Source organism: Schistocerca piceifrons, chromosome 7, assembly GCF_021461385.2.
Source record: "Schistocerca piceifrons isolate TAMUIC-IGC-003096 chromosome 7, iqSchPice1.1, whole genome shotgun sequence".
NCBI classification, from domain to species: domain Eukaryota; kingdom Metazoa; phylum Arthropoda; class Insecta; order Orthoptera; family Acrididae; genus Schistocerca; species Schistocerca piceifrons.
This window is the reverse complement of record NC_060144.1, coordinates 21,301,337-21,325,952: the sequence shown is the minus strand read 5'-3', so window position 1 is coordinate 21,325,952 and position 24,616 is coordinate 21,301,337. Positions and strand designations below refer to the sequence as shown.

The 24,616-nt window shown below is 41.9% G+C and overlaps 1 protein-coding gene across 1 annotated transcript in view; it reads left to right on the top strand.

Annotated features, from left to right (window-relative positions):
* Positions 1–19,042, top strand: part of LOC124805391 (myrosinase 1-like) — a 79,901-nt gene extending 60,859 nt beyond the window's left edge. Inside the window, exons 7-8 of the mRNA XM_047265953.1 lie at positions 18,683–18,835; positions 18,932–19,042. Of these exons, the coding sequence (XP_047121909.1) occupies positions 18,683–18,835; positions 18,932–19,042 (264 nt within the window). The remainder of the gene's footprint in view (positions 1–18,682; positions 18,836–18,931) is intronic.
* The last annotated feature ends 5,574 nt before the right edge of the window (positions 19,043–24,616 follow it).

Genomic DNA, 24,616 nt, shown 5'->3' with positions numbered 1-24,616 from the left:
CCTATATAGGGAGAAATGCTAGTCATAATAAAATAAGGGAACTATTGTGTAGGTGCCAGTCTCTTAAGAGTGATTTGCAGGATACCCATGTAGCGGTAAATGTACAGTCTGGAATGACATACTGTTAGGATGAGAACCACCAACCACTATTAGGGTGAACGTGATAACGTGGAGACATAAGGAGGAGGAGGAAGTGACAGGTAGCTGTGGGAAAGGCGGAGAAGGGCACGAATAGGGGGAAACAGGAGCTGGACAGAGAGAAACGAGCAGAGAGAAAGAGAGAGAGGAGAGGAGGAGCTGGACAGAGAGAGGAAAGAGCGTGTAGACAGAGACAGGTTACCGAAGAGACAGGCAGACAGAGCGGGGGGGGGGGGGGGTGAGATGAACAGAGGAGGAGGAGGAAATGGATGGGAAGAGGAGGAGATGGACAGCGAGAAGAGATGGATAGAGAAAAGAACTAGGAGAGGGGGGTGCAGGAGTTGAACAGAAAGATGGATGAGGAGGAGGTTGACTAATAGAAGACTGGAATAAATACATACACCAGCAACGCCACGTACTCAGCTAGTGAGTACTGATTCGTAAAGGACCACGAATTAAATTGGGCATGTGTTAGCTTTCTGGTTATAGCATCCAGCGCTGCAATTAGGACGTTTCCTCGTTTCTGTAATTGTTTCCTGAGAGCCTAAAGAACCTGTAAAGTACGTGACTCAAAATGTAATTCATTAATACATCTTTATCACAGCCCAATAACGTGCTAAATCTGTCCACGCGATATGTAACCAACAGCAACTGCCGAAACAGATCCGTTCACCTCCCTTGACCGGACCTGAAATCTAATCATCTGCAAAGGAAACTCGCTTGCTATCAATGTGCTGTGAGACTGGAATGCAGTAACTAATTTCCACGCACCCTCAGTGTAGACTGGCAATGGCAAAGAAGGCGTTTCTGAACTAGAGAAATTTGTTAACATCGAGTATTGATTTAAGTGTCAGGAAGTCGTTCTGAAAGTATTTCTGTGGAGTGTAGCCATGTATGGAAGTGAAAAATGGACGATATATAGTTTAGACAAGAAGTGAATAGAATATTTCGAAATGTGGTGTTACATAAGAATGCTGAAGATTAGATAGGTAGAACACATAACTAATGAGGAGGTATTGAATAGAATTGGGGAGAAGAGGAGTTTGTGGCACAACTGGACTAGAAGAAGGGATCAGTTGGTAGGACATGCTCTGAGGCATCCAGGGATCACCAATTTGGTACTGGAGGGCAGCGTGGAGGGTAAAAATCGTAGATGGATATCAAGAGATGAATACACTAAGCAGATTCAGAAGGATGTAGGCTGCAGTAAGTACTGGGCGATGAAGAAGCTTGCACAGGATAGAGTAGCATGGAGAGCTGCATCAAACCAGAATCAGGACTGAAGACCACAACAACAACAACTCAGTGGTCGTGCACCGTAAGCTATGCTACGATGTTCAACATGATGGCGCCCATGCCTGCAGTTTTATACGCCATGAAAGGGTAACATAATTGAATTTGCAATCATAACGAAAGGGAAAATATAACGTACATCGCCGTGATCAACATCCATTCAACTAAGTGTAAGTAACTTATGAGCTTCCGTTTTCTACGTGCAGGCACACGCCCAGATTACTACTTGCGGAATGATGGCAACAAGTGATGCCAATATAATCTCGTCTCAATAATTAAGCTTCACCACGACATGTGAACTGAAATGGTCCCATTCAATCCTTCATTTGTGGTAGAATCACCATAACAGCACAGACTTCCACCAGACAAAGGCAGTCTTCTCTCCAAAAACACGCCTTCACAAATAACCACCCAAGCGAAGCTGAAGCAGACCATACATCGTAATATAATATTCAGCTCTCTGATAAGCTCTCTTTGAGACAAAGAGCTAATGGGCTGCAACCCGTCAAAAATTCCCGTCGACCAAAAACAAACTTGTTGTGTTGGCATAAGAGCCAACACCGTGTTACTAATGGAGGCCGAAATGCACGCGTTTTAGCTCACGCAGGCTGGCATGAAGAGGGAAGGACTATACTGACGTGAGATCTGGAACATGACAAGGAATTAGAATTCAGAAAACAGACGTAATTAGTTTGATACTTAACTTTAATCCATTAATGATGAACGTCGCTCTTGACGGTACATGAATCACAATATCTGCTCAGAATACATTCTTATAGTAATTGAACATGGCGCCTTGCTAAGTCGTAGCAAATGACGTAGCTGAAGGTGTGGGGCAGCGGGTGAAATAATTGGTTATATAATGTAGAATGTAATGTAGAATAGATGCATTTCCCGGCCGATGCACCATATGTGGGGCGGTGGGTGGAAATTAGTAGAATAAATATTTTGTATTTATGCTGTTGTTTGCCGTTCTCAACACTGGCTCTCTATCTACAATATTGGCAACCAGAAAGTGATTAGCAAAACTTGAAGCCTGTAATTAGAATTCCTAATGCCCACTTCATCTGAGAAATACATTTACAGCTACAGCTTATAGCTCTGAGGAATTAGGAGATTGTCTGGGATTCATAATCAAAACCATTCTCTCTAAAATGTTCACTATATTCTGAAAGTCACAGACCAAAAAGAATCCACACAATCCAATTACCAGAGCAATTCAGAGTCTAATGCGCTGATGCAACTGTAACTGTTCAAATTAAATGTTTAAGTGAATGCTCGCCATAATTTGATGATAATGTTCATCAAACGCCATGCTAAATAATGGTAGAACGTCTGTCCCGCGGCGGCACGTGAAAATACGACATACGCAAACTGAAGATAGATCATTAAAGTCATCCCAGAATTAACACTTCACTCGAAAACGATTTCATGGTTACGCGTATCCCGAGTAACTTATTACGGTATCCGAGGCTGTTTATAGCAATGATACCGACGCGACGTGACTCCCGGCACAGGTGGTGCAGTAATCAACGTCTGGAGAGAACTGGGGCCTTCCTCTCTCCTGCATCGTTCTTATATATAAAGCCGGGGTGCGGACGGCTAAGAGAACGCCTGATCAAATCCGCTCTCCCGACTAGCCGCTAGGCTAGTAATACACCACTTTAAGTTATCGAATAAATCATTGCTTCCTTTGCTGATGGCCGATGAAGCTTTAATTTAAATGTGCAATCAGCACACAAGTAAGTAATCATAATAAAAGTCTAACGTGGCAAAGTCAAATATTTTGGGCGAGAGAATTAATTTAATTACACTACACGCAGTAGACGAGCTCTGAACTAGCCCTTTGGAGATATGCTATCGCTATAGTTTTAGTTATTCAGTTGAAACTTCTCACATCTTTATGATTATAGCGGATCTCCCTTCTACTTAAATTTAAACATCCTAGCTTTATTTATTCGCCTACTTAATCTATCTGGCTTCCTTAATTTTTAAGACAAAAACCAGAAAATCATGAATTTCAACTAAAATTTTAATTTGTGCGATCCAGAATACTGTTTCTACTAAATTATTATGCAAAAGGAATCTAAATATAAATTTTTAAGTTTCTAGCTCTTTTCTATTGCGCCAATGATTTTTACAGAAAAACATCCAAATTTCGAAAATGGTTAAAGTTATTGAACTGATATTCAACACATATTAATTTAGTATCACTCCTGACATGCTAGAAACATTTTAGGTTATTTACTTGATTTTTAAAGTATTGCGCAACATTTATGACGTCAGAGCTGGTTACAGTGGACTGGCTGGCACACAATGAAAAGACTGATGTGAATTATATACGGCGTGAGTAGGTTGCTTCCCTACATCACCCTCTACTTACTTTTTTTTTGTAAATGGGAAAAAATTAATTACAAAAAGGGAAGCAAGAGTACAGCTTAACTCCCAATGAAGATTAAAATTGAAATGTAAACATATAGAAATATTAAAAGAAAACTTATTACCTACTTCAATTATTTAAATTGCTGGCATGTTCACTGCCTCTTAAGCAACATTATCACTCAAAATTTAAGCAAAATCAATGAAACACTTTGGCATACATATTGCCTTAGACAGACAAACACATAAAATATGTATGAGGTGCATTCATGTTCTAAGGCCTTCGATTTTTTTTTTCGAATTGACTACTCACCCGAAATCGATGAAACTGGCGTTACTTCTCGATGTAATCGCCCTGCAGACGTACACATTTTTCACAACGCTGACGCCATGATTCCATGGCAGCGGCGAAGGCTTCTTTAGGAGTCTGTTTTGACCACTGAAAAATCGCTGAGGCAATAGCAGCACGGCTGGTGAATGTGCGGCCACGGAGAGTGTCTTTCATTGTTGGAAAAAGCCAAAAGTCACTAGGTGCCAGGTCAGGTGAGTAGGGAGCATGAGGAATCACTTCAAAGTTGTTATCATGACGAAACTGTTGCGTAACGTTAGCTCGATGTGCGGGTGTGTTGTCTTGGTGAAACAGCACACGCGCAGCCCTTCCCGGACCTTTTTGTTGCAGGGCAGGAAGGAATTTGTTCTTCAAAACATTTTCGTAGGATGCACCTGTTACCGTAGTGCCCTTTGGAACGCAATGGGTAAGGATTACGCCCTCGCTGTCCCAGAACATGGACACCATCATTTTTTCAGCACTGGCGGTTACCCGAAAATTTTTTGGTGGCGGTGAATCTGTGTGCTTCCATTGAGCTGACTGGCGCTTTGTTTCTGGATTGAAAAAAGGCATCCACGTCTCATCCATTGTCACAACCGACGAAAAGAAAGTCCCATTCAGGCTGTCGTTGCGTGTCAACATTGCTTAGCAACATGCCACACGGGCAGCATTTGTGGCACCCACCTGGATGACACTTTTCGCATTTTCAGGTTGTCATGCAGGATTGTGTGCACAGAACCCACAGAAATACCAACTCTGGAGGCGATCTGCTCAACAGTCATTCGGCGATCCCACAAAACAATTCTCTCCACTTTCTCGATCATGTCGTCAGACCGGCTTGTGCAAGCCCGAGGTTGTTTCGGTTTGTTGTCACACGATGTTCTGTCTTCATTAAACTGTCGCACCCACGAAAGCACTTTCGACACATCCATAACTCCATCACCACATGTTTCCATCAACTGTCGATGAATTTCAATTGGTTTCACACCACGCAAATTCAGAAAACGAATGATTGCACGCTGTTCAAGTAAGGAAAACGTCGCCATTTTAAGTATTTAAAACAGTTCTCATTCTCGCCGCTGGTGGTAAAATTCCATCTGCCATATGGTGCTGCCATCTCTGGGACGTATTGACAATGAACACGGCCTCGTTTTAAAACAATGCGCATGTTTCTATGTCTTTCCAGTCCGGAGAAAAAAAATCGGAGGCCTTAGAACTTGAATGCACCTCGTAAAATTATGAAAATCTTAAATCCATTAAATATATTTTTTACATACACAAATTCAAAGAACATAACACAGTAATCCATGATACATAAACAGATAATTATATCTTTGCAGTTTTTTCTAAACCTGAAAGAAAATTTCACAAATCATGACAATTTCATTTTTACATATGTGGTTGTAGCCGCTTTGGCTGGCGTTCTACACTTCCATTCACAAGGGTAGAGGAGGGGAAGTTGCTATGGAGTGCGTCCTTCACGTTCACTCTAAATTACATGGGGAAAGGGGAGGGGTCACTGTGAGTTGTGTCCAAGTCACTCCACGCTTTCACGCAGCTACCAGGCTGCCATTATCTGGTTTGTCCTGGAGAACAAACAAAAAGAGTGCCTCAGACTCTGTTCACTTAATATCTAAGCGTGGGTCACAATGAAATGGGGATATACATACGTTTTATCTTTCAATATGTTACTGGAACAAAGTTAACAGAACTTTTCCGGCTACTTAACTGTCATAAAATCGGTAAACAAATGGCTCCAAACGCCGTTAGTCACGTACTAGATAAAATTTATGCTCAAGGCATACAATCATAAATCCTATTTAATTTCAATTTATTATTTATGGGCCGCAACACTGAACAAATGCTCGGTACATTCCTGATACATTTGTATTTTATTTACTTAGCTGACTCATCTTCGATTACCTTATTCTTAGAGATAGTATGAGTATATTTGGTTAGTAGTTGTCTTCTCAGCTTCTTTGTACATGTGAGTAACTTATGGTAATAGTACAGTTCTGAGTGTTTAAAACACACTACGTTTAGTTGACTACTAAATCCACTTATTGGTCCTCTGCTGCTGTGTTAGTTCCACATCTGCAATTATGTACTTAATTCATCGAAGTGTATTTATGCTGAGCTATAAATAATGTTTCATGTCTGCCATTATGTTACTCAATTATGTTGCTAGTGTATGTACTTATTTAACACTCACTCTATTAACATTTAAAGCATAGGATAGCACATTTGTTTCATATCTATAGTGTATTGCAGCTGATCAGTTTGCTCACATGGCAATCCATTTCCACTCGATCTGACGCTGAAACCACAGGTAGTCTCTCTCGTCCTACCACTAAAGTGCATTAAGTAATTATGGACGAGCGTAATGCTAAATTCCTTAAACCTATAGGACACCATGAGCTGCTCTGTCTCATCTGACATAAGGGTACCTATGGTCGCATTCACGCCTCCAACTCATAACCTCAATACGCGTAGGTGTGTCCTGTCACACACTACACCAAATAACGGCCAGCTCCAACCTAATAAATATTTCAAGGACGTGTCCTTCACGTCTCAACCACAAACACTGTTCAATTCTATTACACTGCCATTCCTTGCTACACAAGGTGAGTTCACTCTTACAACTTACCTGCATATTTTTCATAACACTTAGCAATCTCTTTTACTATTAATTAGTTAGCTCTACAGCATACAATAGGTTTCACTGCCACTTCACATCCTGCTTGTACACAAATTTGTATATATTTTTTAAATATTATTGTGGGACCAATAAAACAACAACTTTGTACTTATAATATTACCAGGGTTCTATACATACTTGTTACTCAAATACATTTGTATCTTAATTATGTCATACTTCCCTGTTGCGTATGTCTCTGTTAGGTTTGTCACATTAGGTATTTTCTTCACTAATCGGTGGATAGAATGGTTACAGAACTCATGGCTTGATAGCCATGATGGAAAATTTTTGCATTGCAAAGAAGGAGTCGAAACTTTGGTGGATAGGAAAAATGAAGATTGAGTGAAATCTGAAATGGGAAAGAAGATATCACACAGCTGCGACTGCACAGCTGCCACACTGTGTAGAGATTACAGAACAACCTCCTCCCTACAGAATTCATTAGTTTATTATTGGCTTGATAACCATAACGGAAAATTTAATGTGTTGGAAAGAAGAGGTCGAAATTTTAGGTGGACAGAGAAAATGAAGAGTGAGTGAGACCTGAAAAGGAAAGATCTCACACAGCTGGGACTGCACAGTTGCCACACTGTGTGGAGGTTACAGAACAACCTCCTCCCTACAGAATTCATTGGTTTCAGAAAATTTTCGTATTGGAAAGAAGGAGTCGAAATTTTTGTAGATAGGAAAGATGAAGAATGAGTGAGACCTGAAAGGGAAAGAAGATCTCACACAGCTGGGACTGCACAGCTGCCACACTGTGTAGAGGTTACAGAACAACCTCCACCCTACAGAATTTATTCACTACCTATGAACTTCTTTAGGTCGATCACGTTCCTCAGACCGAATAGCTTTTTACTCTTGTCCAAAATAATTGCTTCTTCTTCTTCTGTGTTTAGCTTACTTTTACTAGGATTAACACCTTCGTCCCAACATCTCCTATTTTTCAGAACTCGTATAGGCAGCTCCCAAGTTTCATCATTAGTTACTACATGTTTATCAATAAAAGGTACCATAATTACTCCGGTTATCGGCAAGACCATTTTTAACTGACTTCTTTCAAAGTCAACAACACTCTGATATTTTGACAAGAAATCTATGCCAATTAAAACCTCAATACTAAAATTATTTACAATTAAGCATGGATGATCAATTAAATTACCATTAATGTTAAAGGGCAGCAAAGCTTCTTGTTTTACCGTTTTTGACACCTTGCCAGTAGCACCAATTATTCTTAGTACTGATACCCTCATTACGGTAAGCTTGTCTTTACTGGGTAATGCATCAAAGAAGGACTGAGATATCGCACTCACCTCACTTCCACTGTCTAAGAGATAACGTACATTGATACCCAACATATTCACTAGTATTATGGGGTGGCTTATTCTAGTTGGTACAGGTGGTTCCTCAAACTCATCCAATAGCTTCTTTTGGATTTGTCTCCTACTAAAGTGATCGACATCTGTCTTCATTACATGTAGGTCAAAGTGTGTAGGGGTTTCCTGAATTACATTTTCAGCTGCCTTTTCCAGTCGGTCTATTAATTTCAAATCGAAACACCGCACGACTTCATTACATTTAGTTTGCTGAACATGACCCAAATTACTGTAGTCTGAGCGATTCTGCGCCTCCAGACCGGGCATAACACTAGTTACATCTAAACCACTTTCATTATTATCGTCGGGTTTCTTCTCAAGTGACAACTGGTCACAGCTACTGGGTTCATCGACCCCCAACAGGCTATCCTCTACATTCTCACTTACCTCCTGTCCTAAATCTATTAGTACAGTATCAACATCCTGCACAGGCACTTTAGATAAGAGCACATCATCCTCATCGTAAATATAAGCATGAATTTCTTCTGCTTCTTCACCTGACAATTCAGTATTTTGTAGCTCTTCCCTACCATTGCACTGTTGCGCCTTCTCTTTCTCTTCCCACTTAGAAAGCTTCTCTAACACGGTATCTATCAAATACTGTGAGTGATCTAATATTTCTGCTGTATCCTTAGATGCTACCGACCCCTCATCCACATGTTCAGTCTGAGTATTCTGATCTGTCTTACCAATTACTGGCTTAGGAAAACTAACCGCCTGGTGAGCGCCAGTGTCCTCATAGACGGGAACTAGTTTTCCTGCCTCGGCCTACAACCGTTTCCTTTATTTCCATTATAGCTAACTGGCACAGCATTGCTTTCTGCACTGTTGTTTACCTGCATAATTTTGTTCGGAACAAAATTACTATCATTTGGATGCCATTGTTGGTTCTGATAATTATTTCTCCAATTCCTACCTCTCTTAGGATGGCGAACACCTACTGTTCTGATGTTTACATTGCCATTCTGCTCGTTCTTAAAATTACTACTAGTGTTATCAGCATTTCTGTTATTACATGCTTGCTCCTCAATGGCAGCCACATGCTCTACATATTGCAAATATTCAATGAAACGATCCAGACTGTCTCTAGGGGCAGATATAATTCTAGTTTGCCAATACCATGGCAGTTTGGCTTCAAGACCTAGTATTATCTTTTCAGGTTTTAGCTTTTCGGCCAAATGTGACAAACGTGAGATCCATGACCTAGCAAACTCTTTAATAGATGCCTTGCCTGCATTGAAGCGTTTTCCACTCAAAAATTCTCTCAACACTTCATTTTGCTTATTGCTAGACCAATACTCATTAATGAAAGCTGTTTTAAATTCCGCTAATGTTTTACACTTCAACATAACATCAGCTGACAAACGTATGGCGTCATCTGCTAAATGGCTTCTAATAAATGGGATTTTCTCTCGTTCAGACCAAGTTGGTGGAATCACATCTTCAAAATCGTTCCAGAAATCTAGCGGGTGGATATTTTTATCTGGATCGAACCGCAAGAACTGCCGACACCCGATGAAAGCGGCGTTTGCAGCTACAACTTGTTGCATACTACCATTACCAGAAGTTACTGAAGCTACTTTACTCTCAATGTTAGCAATGTTAGTACTGATATTTTCTACTCTCATTTCAATATCATCTACTCTTTGCACAATATGAGTAGTATCAGTTTTGATTGCGTCTACTTCTGCTTGACAATTATTTACTTTTATATTAACATCTTTAAACTTATCTGAGCACAGTTCAGATTCCGCTTCGATCTTTTCTGTTAACTTGTGTTCCAGCTTCGCATCTTCCATTTGGAAGTCTTTGCGAACCTCAGCAACTTCGGATTTTACTGCTTTATACATTTCAGAAAATTGTTGAGCAACCTTTTTCTTAATATTCTCATGATTGTAATCAGTTTTATAATTCAAACTGTCCAGATCCTCTTTCAACTTATTGCAACCAGCCTTGAAGGTATTGTCCATTACCTCCAATCGTTTATTCAAATTAGTTTGGCTGGCCACAATCTCATACTTTAATTCAGCTGTCATTTTAGCATTACTGGCTGACATTTTTGCATTACTGCTTTTGACCTCAGTTATTTCAGACTTTAATTCAGCATTACTGGTAGCTACTGCTTGTAATATAACATTTAAATCAATAGCCCCAGTATCTTTGGGTTGCTCACTAGCTGGCTTTTTATCACCCTCAGGTGACGAAAAACTAGCTCCAACACCAGAATCATCAAAAATAAATGAAACTTCTGATTGATCAGTCATATCTAACTTCTCCTGTTTAAACTCTACCACCTCTGACGACTGTTTCGTTTTTAACTCATTAGTTAAACTATCATCCAACAAATTAACAATTTCTGATTTCTGCTTTACTACAGGGGTCTCTATTATTGAATCATCACCCCCTTTCACACTACTGTCAGGAGACAATACTTCATATTTCACTTTAACATTACTATTGTCAAGCATATTTACACTTGAACCATTGTCTAGATTTACAGTTCCCTCAACAGACATAGGTTCTGATTTAAGTTTAACCTCAGTTTCCTCTGGCGGTTCCATCGCCGACAGTCTTTTAGTGCAGGTTAGTAAAATTTTTAACAGCTTTTCACTTAACTTAGTTCCTTTTGCACGACGTATGGCGTTGCCGGCGCGGCGTACGAGGATTACTGATGCGACGCGGCGCGTTAAACTGCAGACGACACTTCAATGGCCACTGTGTGTTTGCGTGACCCGCAACTGCAGGCGCGGCTCCGGTTGCTCCAGAGGATGACTGCAGTGAGGCGAAACTGACTTCTCGCGACGCCGGCAGTGCTGCTAGACTCAGTGCCAGCTCCGTCAATCCAGCTGCGTTGTTAATCCAATTGCGTCGTCCACATGCACACGTAACACTGTCTATCACTGTTCCATTGCTCAGTTGTGTGTCGCATTTCACTTACGAATCCTAATATTTAAAAATCACTTTCACTTTTACTCAGTTTGTTTCCTGGCCGATTAGCAACATGTGGGGCGACGGGTGTAATTAATGTTATATTAAATGTTCAATGTAATAAAGAAAAGATGCATTTCCTGGCTGATGCACCATATGTGGGGCGGTGGGTGGAAATTAGTAGAATAAATATTTTGTATTTATGCTGTTGTTTGCCGTTCTCAACACTGGCACTCTATCTACAATGTTGGCAACCAGAAAGTGATTAGCAAAACGTGAAGCCTGTAATTAGAATTCCTAATGCCCACTTCATCTGAGAAATACATTTACAGCTACAGCTTATAGCTCTGAGGAATTAGGAGATTGTCTGGGATTCATAATCAAAAACCATTGTCTCTAAAAAGTTCACTATATTCTGAAAGTCACAGACCAAAAAGAATCCACACAATCCAACTACCAGAGCAGTTCAGAGTCTAATGCACTGATGCAACTGTAACTGTTCAAATTAAATGTTTAAGTGAATGCTCGCCATAATTTGATGATAATGTTCATCAAACGCTATGCTAAATAATGGTAGAACGTCTGTCCCGCGGCGGCACGTGAAAATACGACATACGCCAACTGAAGATAGATCATTAAAGTCATCCCAGAATTAACACTTCACTCGAAAACGATTTCATGGTTACGCGCATCCCGAGTAACTTATTACGGTATCCGAGGCTGTTTATAGCAATTATACCGACGCGACGCGACTCCCGGCACAGGTGTTCCAGTAATCAACATCTGGAGAGAACTGGGGCCTTCCTCTCTCGTGCATCGTTCTTATATATAAAGCCGGGGTGCGGACGGCTAAGAGAAAGCCTGATCAAATCCGCTCTCCCGACTAGCCGCTAGGCTAGTAATACACCACTTTAAGTTATCGAATAAATCATTGCTTCCTTTGCTGATGGCCGATGAAGCTTTAATTTAAATGTGCAATCAGCACACAAGTAAGTAATCATAATAAAAGTCTGACGTGGCTAAGTCAAATATTTTGGGCGAGAGAATTAATTTAATTACACTACACGCAGTAGACGAGCTCTGAACTTGCCCTTTGGAGATATGCTATCGCTATAGTTTTATAGTTATTCAGTTGAAACTTCTCACATCTTTATGATTATAGCGGATCTCCCTTCTACTTAAATTTAAACATTCTAGCTTTATTTATTCACCTACTTAATCTATCTGGCTTCCTTAATTTTTAAGACAAACACCAGAAAATAATGATTTTCAACTAAAATTTTAATTTGTGAGATCCAGAATACTGTTTCTACTAAATTATTATGCAAAAGGAATCTAAATATAAATTTTTAAGTTTCTAACTCTTTTCTGTTGCGCCAATGATTTTTACAGAAAAACATCCAAATTTCGAAAATGGTTAAAGTTATTGAACTGATATTCAACACACATTAATTTAATATTACTCCTGACATGCTAGAAACGTTTCAGGTTATTTACTTAATTTTTAAAGTATTGCGCAACATTTATGACGTCAGAGCTAGTTACAGCGGACTGGCTGGCACACAATGGAAAGATTGATGTGAATTTTATATGGCGTGAGTAGGCTGCTTCCCTACAAAGGCTATGCTAAACTGTCGTCTCTGCAAATGAGAGCGTATGTGGACAGTGAACCATCGCTAGCAATGTCGGCTGTCCTACTGGGTCGAGTGCTAGGGAGTCTCTGTAGACCAGACCTGCCATGTGGCGGCGCTCGGTGTGCAATCACTGATAGTGGCGACACGCGGGTCCGACGTATACTAACGGACCGCGGCCGATTTGAAGGCTACCACCTAGCAAGTGTGGCGTCGCGGTGACACCACAAAACTGACTCCGCAAAAAAGTAAAACTGTTTCAGTGACAAGCAGAGAGGTTGCTGCAGTACTTTTATCGATTAATCGAAACTGATTACAGCAGACATGAGTATCGTAGGCCCTAATCCAAAGATAAATGTAGCGATGGGCTAGAAGAAATATCTAATGGTAAGAAATGGGAGTGCCGAATGAACAGGCAGCTTTCAACACAACCAGTAATACCATGGCCTCGACTAACCGAAGTGGCGCGGTGGTTACCACACTAGACTCGCATTCGGGAGGACGATGGCTCAAACCTGCGTCCGGCCATTCTGATTTAGATTTTCTGTGATTTCCCAAAATCGCTTCAGGCAACTGCCACGGGATAGTTCCTCTGAAAGGGCACGACAGACTTCCTACCTCATCCTTCCCTAATCCGATGGGACCAATGACCCCGGTGTTTGGTCCCCTCCCTCAAATCAACCAAACATGGCCCCTTTCTATGGTACCACAATCACCTGCTCCACTTGACTTTTATTCCAACGATGCTGGTCATGCACCTGTATTATACAATCGTTCACTTTGTAATTCTGCGTGTTCTTGAAGAGCCTTACAATGCAGTTTCCTTTGACTGGAATGATTCTGTCGATTGTGGGGTGAGACATCCGAGAGGGAGTTACGTATTCTTCTTGTACTCAATGCGGTACTTTTAGTAACAATTCATTTGATTCTTATTATTATTTTGTTTATGATCACTCAGCTCGAGGTCAATATTTTGAGAGCTTCCAACAACTAATTTTGTTTCAGGTTCTGCTGATTTCTTCGGTTTCAACACATACGGTTCAAAGTACGTAGCGGCAGGAGACTTCCCCATTGCACCGTCTCGCAGACACGATTCCGGCGTCATCGTAAAGGATGATGAGGTGATGTCACAAAAATTTTCATTACTAGTCTCCATTTTCAAGGAAGGGGTAATGGACTGACTTCAGACGTTTTAAATGTTAGTCAAACATTTATGTGTCGATTCAAAAGCTATAATGTCCTCGACTTTGTAAGGGGAGTGAACTAGACTTCTTCGACTACGAGTGGGCCCGAAATGAAATCCTATCTCCTGGATACAACGCACACCAGACGTGACTTCTCTCGTTTTTAAGGCATCGATGATTAATTTCCGTTGTCGAGTAGGGTGATCTCTATATTAGTTCAGTGGACGACTTGGAGTGTCATCTGCAGTTTACTGGCGTTTCCAATTGAAAGGTGTGTGTGTGTGTGTGTGTGTGTGAGAGAGAGAGAGAGAGAGAGAGAGAGAGAGAGAGAGAGAGAGAGAGAGAGAGAGGGAGAGGGGTGGGGGTAGATAAGGGGGGGGGGGAGGGGATGAAGAACAAAGACTACATTAGTTGTTAGTAACAAAGAAACTCTGATAGTTTGAAGATATGCAGAATGTAAATTTATAATGCCCAAGACAACAAATTTAGTAATGCAATCTGATTCGAAAATAAGCAGAAAATAATCTTACAGCACACACTTTCATAAATTCAGCCCAACGAAAGGAAATGAGAACCCACGAGCTAATACATGTGATTAGCACATTAATGAATAGTTTCCTGAATGTAATAGTCTACTTCGAACGTGTGCAGCCTAAGTACATATAGCGTGCAGATGAGCAATAGTGCTATCTGCCCTATTGTGTACACATAAAATCAAAATTCAGAAGATAGCGAGTAATCCAACTGATCAGTTATAATCCTAATTCGCTACGTACATAACATTGTATTAGATAATTTAAGCGAAACAACACAGTGTCTCATAAGAGCAGCCACCAGCCAAGTGTACGTCGACATAAATTTTATCATCACCTGATACCTAACTAGCATGCAGAGAGTGTTGTGTACATAGTTCCGCGTAGTCAGCGCATACACAACTTTCCCATTACAGCGCGCCCCACTAAGCACAACAGCGCAGACGCAGCGCTCATCCGTTTCCGCACTACGAGATGGCGCTGTCTTTGAGACGGACCAAATTCTGCTTCCGCCAATCCGCATATTAATATGTAACGCAGCCAATGAGATTGCTGCTAACGTAGAACCTTTTCTCCTCGCGGATCACACTCGCGCAGTGATACCTGAACGCGCGAGGTATTATAACGAGTGTACAGACCTCCGATTAGTCAATCTGCATTAGTCTGCATTACTCTATAGTCAAGTTTCAGACTGCGCCTAATAAGATTACCATATTCGTGTACATCGCCATGAAGAGAAATGTATAGACGCTTTGTCAACTATCAGAGATATGTGAGAATAAGATTAACATACCAAGACCAAAGGAAATACAGATGTCCGTTGTCAATAGCATCCAGAACCAAGTTAAGTTATTTTTATGCTTGTGTGTGAAAATTAATCAAGTTCTGTTTAAAGTTAGTCACCGTCAATCTGCTACTCTAAGCATGCAAGTGGCGTTTCTATCGTCTGACCTAACGGCAGAAGATAAACACGCCACGATAAGACCACGAGACATATTGCTGACACTTGCCTACTTCGTTAGAGCGACAAGTCAAATAATCTGATGGTGTGTGTGCCGAAGGTCTTACGGTACGCACACCACAGAGAGATTCTGTTTATTATTATTTATAATTCTGAGACCCAACTCCGTAGTTGAGTGACCGTTCATCAGAGTGGCTGTCACTTAAATTTCGTAAGACAACGAGATGGCAGCACATGAGCGCGGTGCATGCAAACACCTCAAATACCAAGAATGATGTGGTTCTGCCAAATGAATTTGGAAGACGTGAGTACATCAAGTAATCTATATTGGCTTTAAAGTCAAGAGAAAAGCTTTACAGTGCCGTAGGAATTTTCCAACCTACATTCAGCTTTACAAACCAAAGTAAAGTCGTCTGAAATACATGACTGATACCTGGTAAAATAAATATTACAGCTCAGGAAAAGTTATTTTTATGTTTCGAATAGCACAGAAGTAAATAAAGCAGTCAGTGAAACAGTAACCTTCTTCCAGGCAGTTAGTGAAAGCAACCTTTGAGCATCTATTGCACTGAGCCGAAATAACGCAATCATATACCTACTTGCAGAGTGGTACAACCAACCATCCAAAATTACCTCTCTTCACAGAACTATCCTTCATCATAGTAAATAAATTGATTTGGTCTCATACGCTTCCTCATGCACAGCAACGTCTGCTCAACAGCGAAATTTCTGCCAGACAAAAGCAGCTCTCTTCTCAATATTATAAACACAGCACAAGGTGCCTTTTCGACTCTAGTGTTCAAAGTCCAGAAAAGAAGTGGCCAACAGTAACGGCAAAACATTTTCAAACGAGAGAGACCGTATGTTCCACACCTGTGAGGGTAAAGTATTGACCGAGAACAAAACAGATACGCCTTAGGTTTAAGTTTGTCACAGTGATCAAGCAAAGAGGTTGCAAGCAAGCCAAACTGGTTAGAGAAATGTGCATTTTCAACTTATCGCGGCGTAATGAATAGTTCATTAAATTTCGGTCATACAGCCGCGCAAATAAAATTTCCTCCACTGATATTTCCTCCGCGTATCGTCCGGCCATCCTCAGAGTAAGTCACAAAATTGACGACAAGATACCAAGCGCGGTCTTATATGCTCCACCGCGGCGGTACCGGTACTGGTTATAGAAATGTCTCATAGATTATTGCAAATCTGAGAATCACTTTCATGTCCGTAGGTTTGGACGGTAGTCTGTATTGCACCCAATGACTGATGATTCCATAATTAGTTTGATATTTAATATTTATTGCAGTCACACCATCGAAAAGTAATGTTACACGTAACAAGACGATAACAGAAATTATCGACCTTGACTATTATCAACGTAGCAATACCATGAGTTTCTCGTGATCTGGATCGTGAATTAGGTCGTGACGTAATCGACTGGCTACTGAAGAGTGCGCCATGGCTTAAATATACCACGGCGGAGAAATATCCGCTGGCAAAATATACTGCGATATTGATAGCTTAATTATATTGTTTTCTGAATTTGTTTTGATATTTATGTATGCCCCATTAGATGAAAAGTGTGTAAGCTGCAGCATTTTTATTCAGTTTTTTCTTTCAATGTATCTCAGCTCTCTCAGCCCCAACACATTGATTTCAATTCCAAGTCAACCATAGTGCTGGCAACACTAAAAATTCTCTGAAATTCGTTTTCCATGGATGAGCTAGAGAATTTTAGTCGGTTATTCGTGACCTCTTCACCGTGGTTTCTTTTTGAGTCTGTCGTGTCCTCTACAACTTTCATTCTTTCGCTCTTTATTGTCTTTGCTCCAGGTGCAAATGGACTACACTGTAACACAAAACGATCTGTTTAACAAGGCTAGAAGAAGCAGCTGCATGAGACAAAAAATGGCTCTGAGCACTATGGGACTTAACATCTGAGGTCATCAGTCCCTAGAACTTAGAACTACTTAAACCTAACTAACCTAAGGACTTCACACAGATCCATGCCCGAGGCAGGATTCGGACCTGCGACCGTAGCGGTCGCGCGGTTCCAGACTGAAGCGCCTAGAACCGCTCGGCCACACAGGCCGAGGTAGCTTTCAGGGATGACAGCTACCACGAGTGCAATGCTGCCACCTAAGAAACCGTTTGTTAAAATCGCATGAAGCGATTGAAAGTTGTTAATTCAGAGGTTCGTTGTGAAAAAGTTTATTCTCTGTTAGAGATTAACTTCGATGTTTTAAAGATATTGGGGTATTATTGGGTCTTTGGATGTTCCTCATTTCTCGGAAATCGCAGATGTATTCAGATTTGCGCTAATATCTGTTAGTTATTGTGGAATCTCAGAGAGCTGTAACATAGCCTCCTTTACGATTTTCTGACACCGCCATTTCCTGGACGATCTCCTACACGAAGGACATGCGGGTAACAGCCGCCCAAATTCCCCAGCTTCGGGACTTCCCCCACACCCAGTCCCCAGTCCTGTCCTGACGCACGTCGCTCTCCTGGAGCGGTCGCCTTACCTTGTACTGATTCTAGGCTGCCGATTGCTCACCTACTTCGGAGTAACGCTAAGCTCTAGCACGGCCGCAGCGTACTTCCGCTCGCAAAGATGTCCAAATGTGGACTAAATAATAAATACTAGCAGGCGGTAGGGTTTGAACGGGCGACTCGCAACACGACAGCCAGCGAAAAAGCTATCACACTACATGACGTGCGCCCATGCACGACCTGCCCTCACAGCTCAACTTCTGCCACTAGTTCTCTCCCTCTGGACGCTATGGCTCGCCTCAATCAACTCCTCGCGGTAATTCGAAAAGTACTCCTGAAGTACACGGGCAGGTTCACAGCCATACTACAAATGCCTGTTGCGTTACCTAGTTTTTCACTTGACGCTATGATTTCCTCAGTGATTAAGGAAAATAAAGAAATAACGTCGCCGAATATCGGTATTAACACTGCGTCTTCTCCAACTCATCTGAGTTCCCAACGCACGTCATTGTTATTTAGTGCATGTGACGTTCCTTACACTGTCTCACGCAATAGGTGAGTGGTTCAGTATGCTCTCCTTACGCAGTTCTTTTCTGACAGATACGCCCAACGAGATGCAGAAATATTCGTAATTATTGCTGACAAAAGCATACTATGAATGACACTGGATGTATATACAAAGTCTACTTATTTGTCAATATATCTCGTATGCATGACTCAGACACGTATTTCTCTTGCTTCAGATTCCACTCGATCAGTCAGCCGCAGGGTTCAGAAAGATACTGAACTGGTTGGTTGCCGAATACCCTGGATACCCCATTTTCGTCTCGGAAAATGGCCTAGGCAACGACGGTAGCGTCGGTCTGAACGACACGGACAGAGTAGAGTATTTTGCGGTGAGTACACGATTGCTAACGAGATCTGCTTCCAATTATTGTATCACTTATTTTGAAGAGCCGCTAATAGCCTACCTAAATTGTTGTCTCTTCCAGGCTTTCCTTCCTGCCCTTTTGCAAGCTGTGAACCTAGACAACGTTCCCGTGGTCGGCTACACGTGCTGGAGTCTCATGGATAATCTGGAGTGGCAACTGGGATACTCGTGAGTTATCCCAGCTATGATTTACCTTAATGATTGTTGCGATAAATTAATACACAATGCAGTCACATTAATCTGACGACCACCTCCATTCGACGTCGACGCGCAAAAACCAGTCACATATGGTAGGTGGCTGCACTAGCGGTGGAGACTATATAAAGCGAGAAAGGGTGGCGCGGAAAAGCGTGCAATGTCGCCGTTATGGAAATGGAGCGATTCACCTGACGTGCAAGAGGGCATGGTCATCGGCCTTCGGGCCACGGGTGGAAGCATTTCCGAAACGGTTAAGGCTGTAAACTGTTTGGGTGCCACCGTGGTTAAAGTATATCTTACATGGCAAATGGAGTTGTACAGAACTACTGCCGAGGCAGCTGCTATGCAGCGTGGATCAATAGATGACAGGGGTGAAAGACGTGCAACTGTTGAGCAACTGGCCGCCCAAATGAATAAGCGACTACCAACAGTATCTCAATGACGACGGTTCAGCGAACATTGGTGCACATGGGCCTCAGCAGCACGTATCTGGTTCACGCAGCCACGCTGACTGCTATCCATAGGCGACAAAGGCTGGAATTTGCATGCCAGCGTCGCAACTGGACGTCCGCTGAATCACGTTTTATACTGCTTCGGACGCATGGCTGTTGGCGTGTGCGGCCCTGCATCAATCATTGGAAGGCTCCAGGCCGAAGGTAGAAGTGTTATGGTCTGGGGAATCATTTCGTGGCATTTCTTGACTGATCTCGTCATTCTGGAGGGCACAATGGATCAACACAAGTATGCATCTATCCTTGGGCACCGTGTCCACCCCTACATGCAGTTTCCTTTTCCTTGGCACGATGCCGTCTACCCGCAGGACACTACATCGTGTCACACGATTCGCAGAGTACGCGGATGGCTCGAAGAGGACCAGCACGAGTTCACTGCACTACCTTGGCCAGCAATCTTCCCGAATTTAAACCGAATCGAAAATCTATGGGAGCACCTCAATTGCACTGTCTGCAGCGTGGATCCTCAACTAAGAAACCTAGCGTAGGTGGCCACGGTGCCAGGATCGATATGGCAACGCATCCTTGTCGGCACCTTCTAGAACCTCAGTGTCTTTCTGCACGTCCACACTGAAAAAGGTGGCTATTCAGGCTCTCGACAGGCGGTCACATTAATCTAACTGCTCTGTGTGAATTAGCGTTCTCACTTGTTCTCACAAAGTGAAAAATCCTGTTATCATGGCGGTAAAAATAGTGCAATTCATTATTGTCAGTACTCTCGATCATTTGGTAAAGATAGTTCTGAAGACATGCAGTAGCCATTCGCTTTTTGTATTGACACGATGTGCGCTTTTACCCATCTTCATGTGGCGAAACATTTCTTTATCTTCGGCAGTATAACATTTTTACTGATTGCATTTTGAATGGTGCAACTGTCTTTCGTTCTGCGATTTGTACCTCTTTTTTCGCCTTTATACCTGTAGAAGAATCAGTTTTATGTACACTGATGCAATGACTCAGAGTGACATTCACCATGTTACCTGCTAGTGTGTTGGTTTATATTGTTCTTTTTCTATCGGAAAGTACATCTTAAGTGAAGCTGAAAGTATCTCACACATTCCAAAGCTAATTCTGATGTCAGTTATGTTTACAGACTTAATGTTTTTCTGACCTTTAAAGTTAGTACATGTATCCGATGGCTATAAAATTGTGTAAAATACAATGAATATGCTGTAATGAGTCGTACCAGATTACCTTACTGACTTTGTCTGTCCTCTTCATTGCCATTATATCTATTAAGTGTGACTTTGTGACCAATGATGCATAGCGTCCAGAGTAATAAAACTTATATCGCTAGAGTGGAACAGCCCTCAAAAATTGTGAGTGGAGGGAGATTTTTAGCTTCAGGTCTATATTCGTGCCTCCTGTAACAATTAGTTGCATGCACGAAATGTATTCACAGTTGCGAATACGAAAAACCCTTCAGCTATATAATGGAATAAGGACAATGAAACTGTGCCGGACCGAGACTCGAAACCGTATTTGCCGCTTATCCCACGCCGTTGCCTTATCGTTGGACTATCCGAGCACAGCTCACGGCACAACCCACGTGTCAATCACGTGTCTACAACCTGCACTCGTACATCTATTATCTACTGTATATATTCGTACATGGGAGACATTTTAATTGAAAGTCCTTTGCTCAGTGCAAATAAATACAAAATTAGACCACCTGATGAATGACGAATCGGAACACGATACAACAGCGATCCTGCGTGACATGGATTCTAGAGGTCCTCGGTAGGTTTCAGGAAGGGTATAGCATCGGATGTCTGCTCACTGGTAGCGCAATTCCCGTAAATTACGAGCCGGTGGTCTGTGGGCGCGGAGCTAACCCCGATAGCGTCCTAAACGTGTTTCCCTTGATTCAGACCACGCGATATCAATGGGTTTCCCCAGTTGTGGCCCGCCTCGGCACCGCTTACATGCTTCCCTCATCCCGTCGTTCACCTGCAGTGGCACCAGACGTTGTTTAGTCTCGTAATGTGAAGTGGGGCATCAGTATATGAAACTATTAACTGACGTTTCTTCTCCATTGGCGGGAGAGATATTCGGAGATAAATCGCAGCCACATGGGAAGCTCTAAAGGATCTATCTGCATTACGAGCTGTATAGGTGACACCAGTATCCGTCACGTTATGCTACTTGCTTGATTATTTCTGGCTAGCCATACTGTTCTCAATTAAAAGCAATTGACCGCATAGACAGCCTAAGGAAATTGTTAAACACCATTATAAGTACAAGAGAAAAAACTTTGGAGGTGAAGTGAATAAAACATGAACGCCAGCTTTGTGCCAGGAGAGCAATGATCGATTAATTCAAATCAAGAACTATGTGATCAGTCAGAAATGGTAACACAATCAGCACCATGTGGCAAACAGTAGTGCCATGTATACAGCTCGTAATACGCTTATGATTTTAGGAAGCACTACAGCTTTATATACAATTCCCAGTTTGAGTTGGAAGGTACTCCAACAGATGGCGATGAATAGTTTTATACATCAGTCACGGAGCGACAGTCCCAAAGTTTTATGTGAAGGAAAACTGGCTGCTACGTTCACACTGCACCTTCTCGGATTCTGTTCCAATCACTGGTGACATGCTGCCGTGGGTTGTTGGCGAAGCTAATACTGGGTACGTTGTGGGTGCATGTGGCCGCTCTGATCTCAGCCTTACCATGTTGAGTACTTCAGACGGTAAAGATGTAAGAGAAGCCGAGTTCCTGCTTCTGCAAATAAATTTGCCTAATCAGAAATTTTAATCGGAGTAAACAGTAAATCACCCAAAATCGGCGCAGTGGTACTGTCATCCTAGACCGCACTCAAGTCACATAGTAAGAGCATTTGATTGTCATGGGAGACACAGGTAAAAAACCTGAAGCTAAAAGTTCACACTACTGGCGATTTAAGGAGACTGTTTCACTCTAACGATCTGAGTGTCACACCTCAGGGTCCGACCATTCAACGAATCATTAGAGTTGATATATTGTACTTTAATCTCTTTTTCAATCAAACACACGTATCTACCAACTTTTGAGGTCAGGAATAAACATAACGAACTTCAGTAGCTCCGGAACATGTAAGAAAATTGTTACTTCATTTCTCACGTAATTTACGATAGAAACAAAATATACAGGGTGTTTGGGGAGGAAAGGTCAATATTTTAAACAGTGATAGTATAAGTAATACAGAACAAAAACTGTTACATGAACGTAGGTCCGTAAATGCTTGTTTAGGGAGGTATGGGTATTGAAAGGAACTTTAATTCTGCAAAATTGATGTGCACAACATGAACGTATACACAATACAACTGGACCGTAACGTGATTCAAATGGTTCAAATAGCTCTGACCACTATGGGACTTAATATCTGAGGTTATCAGTCCCCTAGAACTTAGAACTATTTAAACCTAACTAACCTAAGGACATCACACACATCCATGCCCGAGACAGGATTCAAACCTGCGACCGTTGCGGTCGCGCGGTTCCAGACTGAAGCGCCGAGAACTGACCGTAACGTGATTTTCTTGCACGGGTGCATGCCATGCTTACGCTATGCAACCTACCACATATTATGATCATGTTACGTACGTAGTACAATCACCCGTTGTTTGCGCAGCTGTGCCGTGTAAGCCGCATTTCGTAGTGTAGCGCCAACTGATCCGTTAGCTGTGTAGTGTATGGTCTTAACTGTGTTCGTACAAGCACTGCTAAGAATGCGACACGTCTACAGTAATGAGGAATACGCAGATATGGTGTGTTTATGGCTTCTGCGACGGTAGTGTTACCGTTGCAAGAGAATAATAGCACAGGCGCTTTCCGACTCGACGATTACCTTATCGCAGGGTGATAACCGAAGTGTTTATCACTTTGCGTGCAACAGGCTCTCTCACAAGTAGACATTTTTCGTCCGAGCGTGCACGTCAACAAACTTCGTAAGAACGGCGAGAAATTGTCGCAAGTGTTGAGCGAAGTCCCAGTGTAAGCATACAAAGAATGTCCCTGCGTATGAATGTCCCACAGACGCGTGTATGGGAAACATTACATGCGAAAAACCTGCATCCCTTTCACATACACCGTGTCCAAAATCTCCACGTTGGCGACAATGCCCATCGACTTCAATTCTGTCACTGGGTAACTGACAATAGTCATTTGCTTCCACACTTACCATTCACTGACGAAGTCGTTTTCACGGTATGGAATAATTATCGATGGTCACTGGAAAATACGTTTCAGTGGGTAGCAATTTCCAAGTTGGTTTTGCCATGAATGTTTGGTGCGGCATGTGCGGTAATCTTTTGATAAGTCAATTTACTATCAATCAGCGATTGACGGGAGAGAGGTACCTGCATGTTTTGGAAAATTCATTTGTGGAACAATTGAAAGACGTTCCTTTAGCCAAGCGAACTGGAATGTACTTTCAACATGACGGTGGCCCTCCACATGTTACCTTACCTGTGAGGGACCATCTCAACCGTACCTACCCTAATCGCTGGATTGGCCATGGCGGTGCTATTAACTGGCCCCTAAGATCACCTAACCTTAAACCTTTAGATTTCTGTTTATGGGGTTGGATGAAATCCGAGGTGTACAAAGTGAAGGTGTATTTACACGAGATGAACTGCTTTGTCGCATCGTGGACGCTGCTGAATTGATTAGCAACCATCCACAGGCAATGGAACAAGCAACACAACAAGTTATTGCTAGAGCGCAAAAGTCCATTGACATTCATGGTGGGATATTGGACTGTGAACTGTACAACATCTGTACGATAAGTGTCAAAGCTGTTTGTAAAAGACGTGGTACGTCTCTTTCAACTGAATACATGTAACATGCATGTTGTAATGCATTATGTACTAAATGCAAAGTAAATAAACATTATGTAAAAATGTGTAACATAACTGTAGTTCTCTGTAACTTTGTTTTCAAGAAAATCACGTTACGGTCCAGTTGTACCGCATATACGTTCACGTTGTGCACATCAATATTGCAGAATTACAGTTCCAAAAAAAAAACTCAATTTGTTCAAAATGGCTCT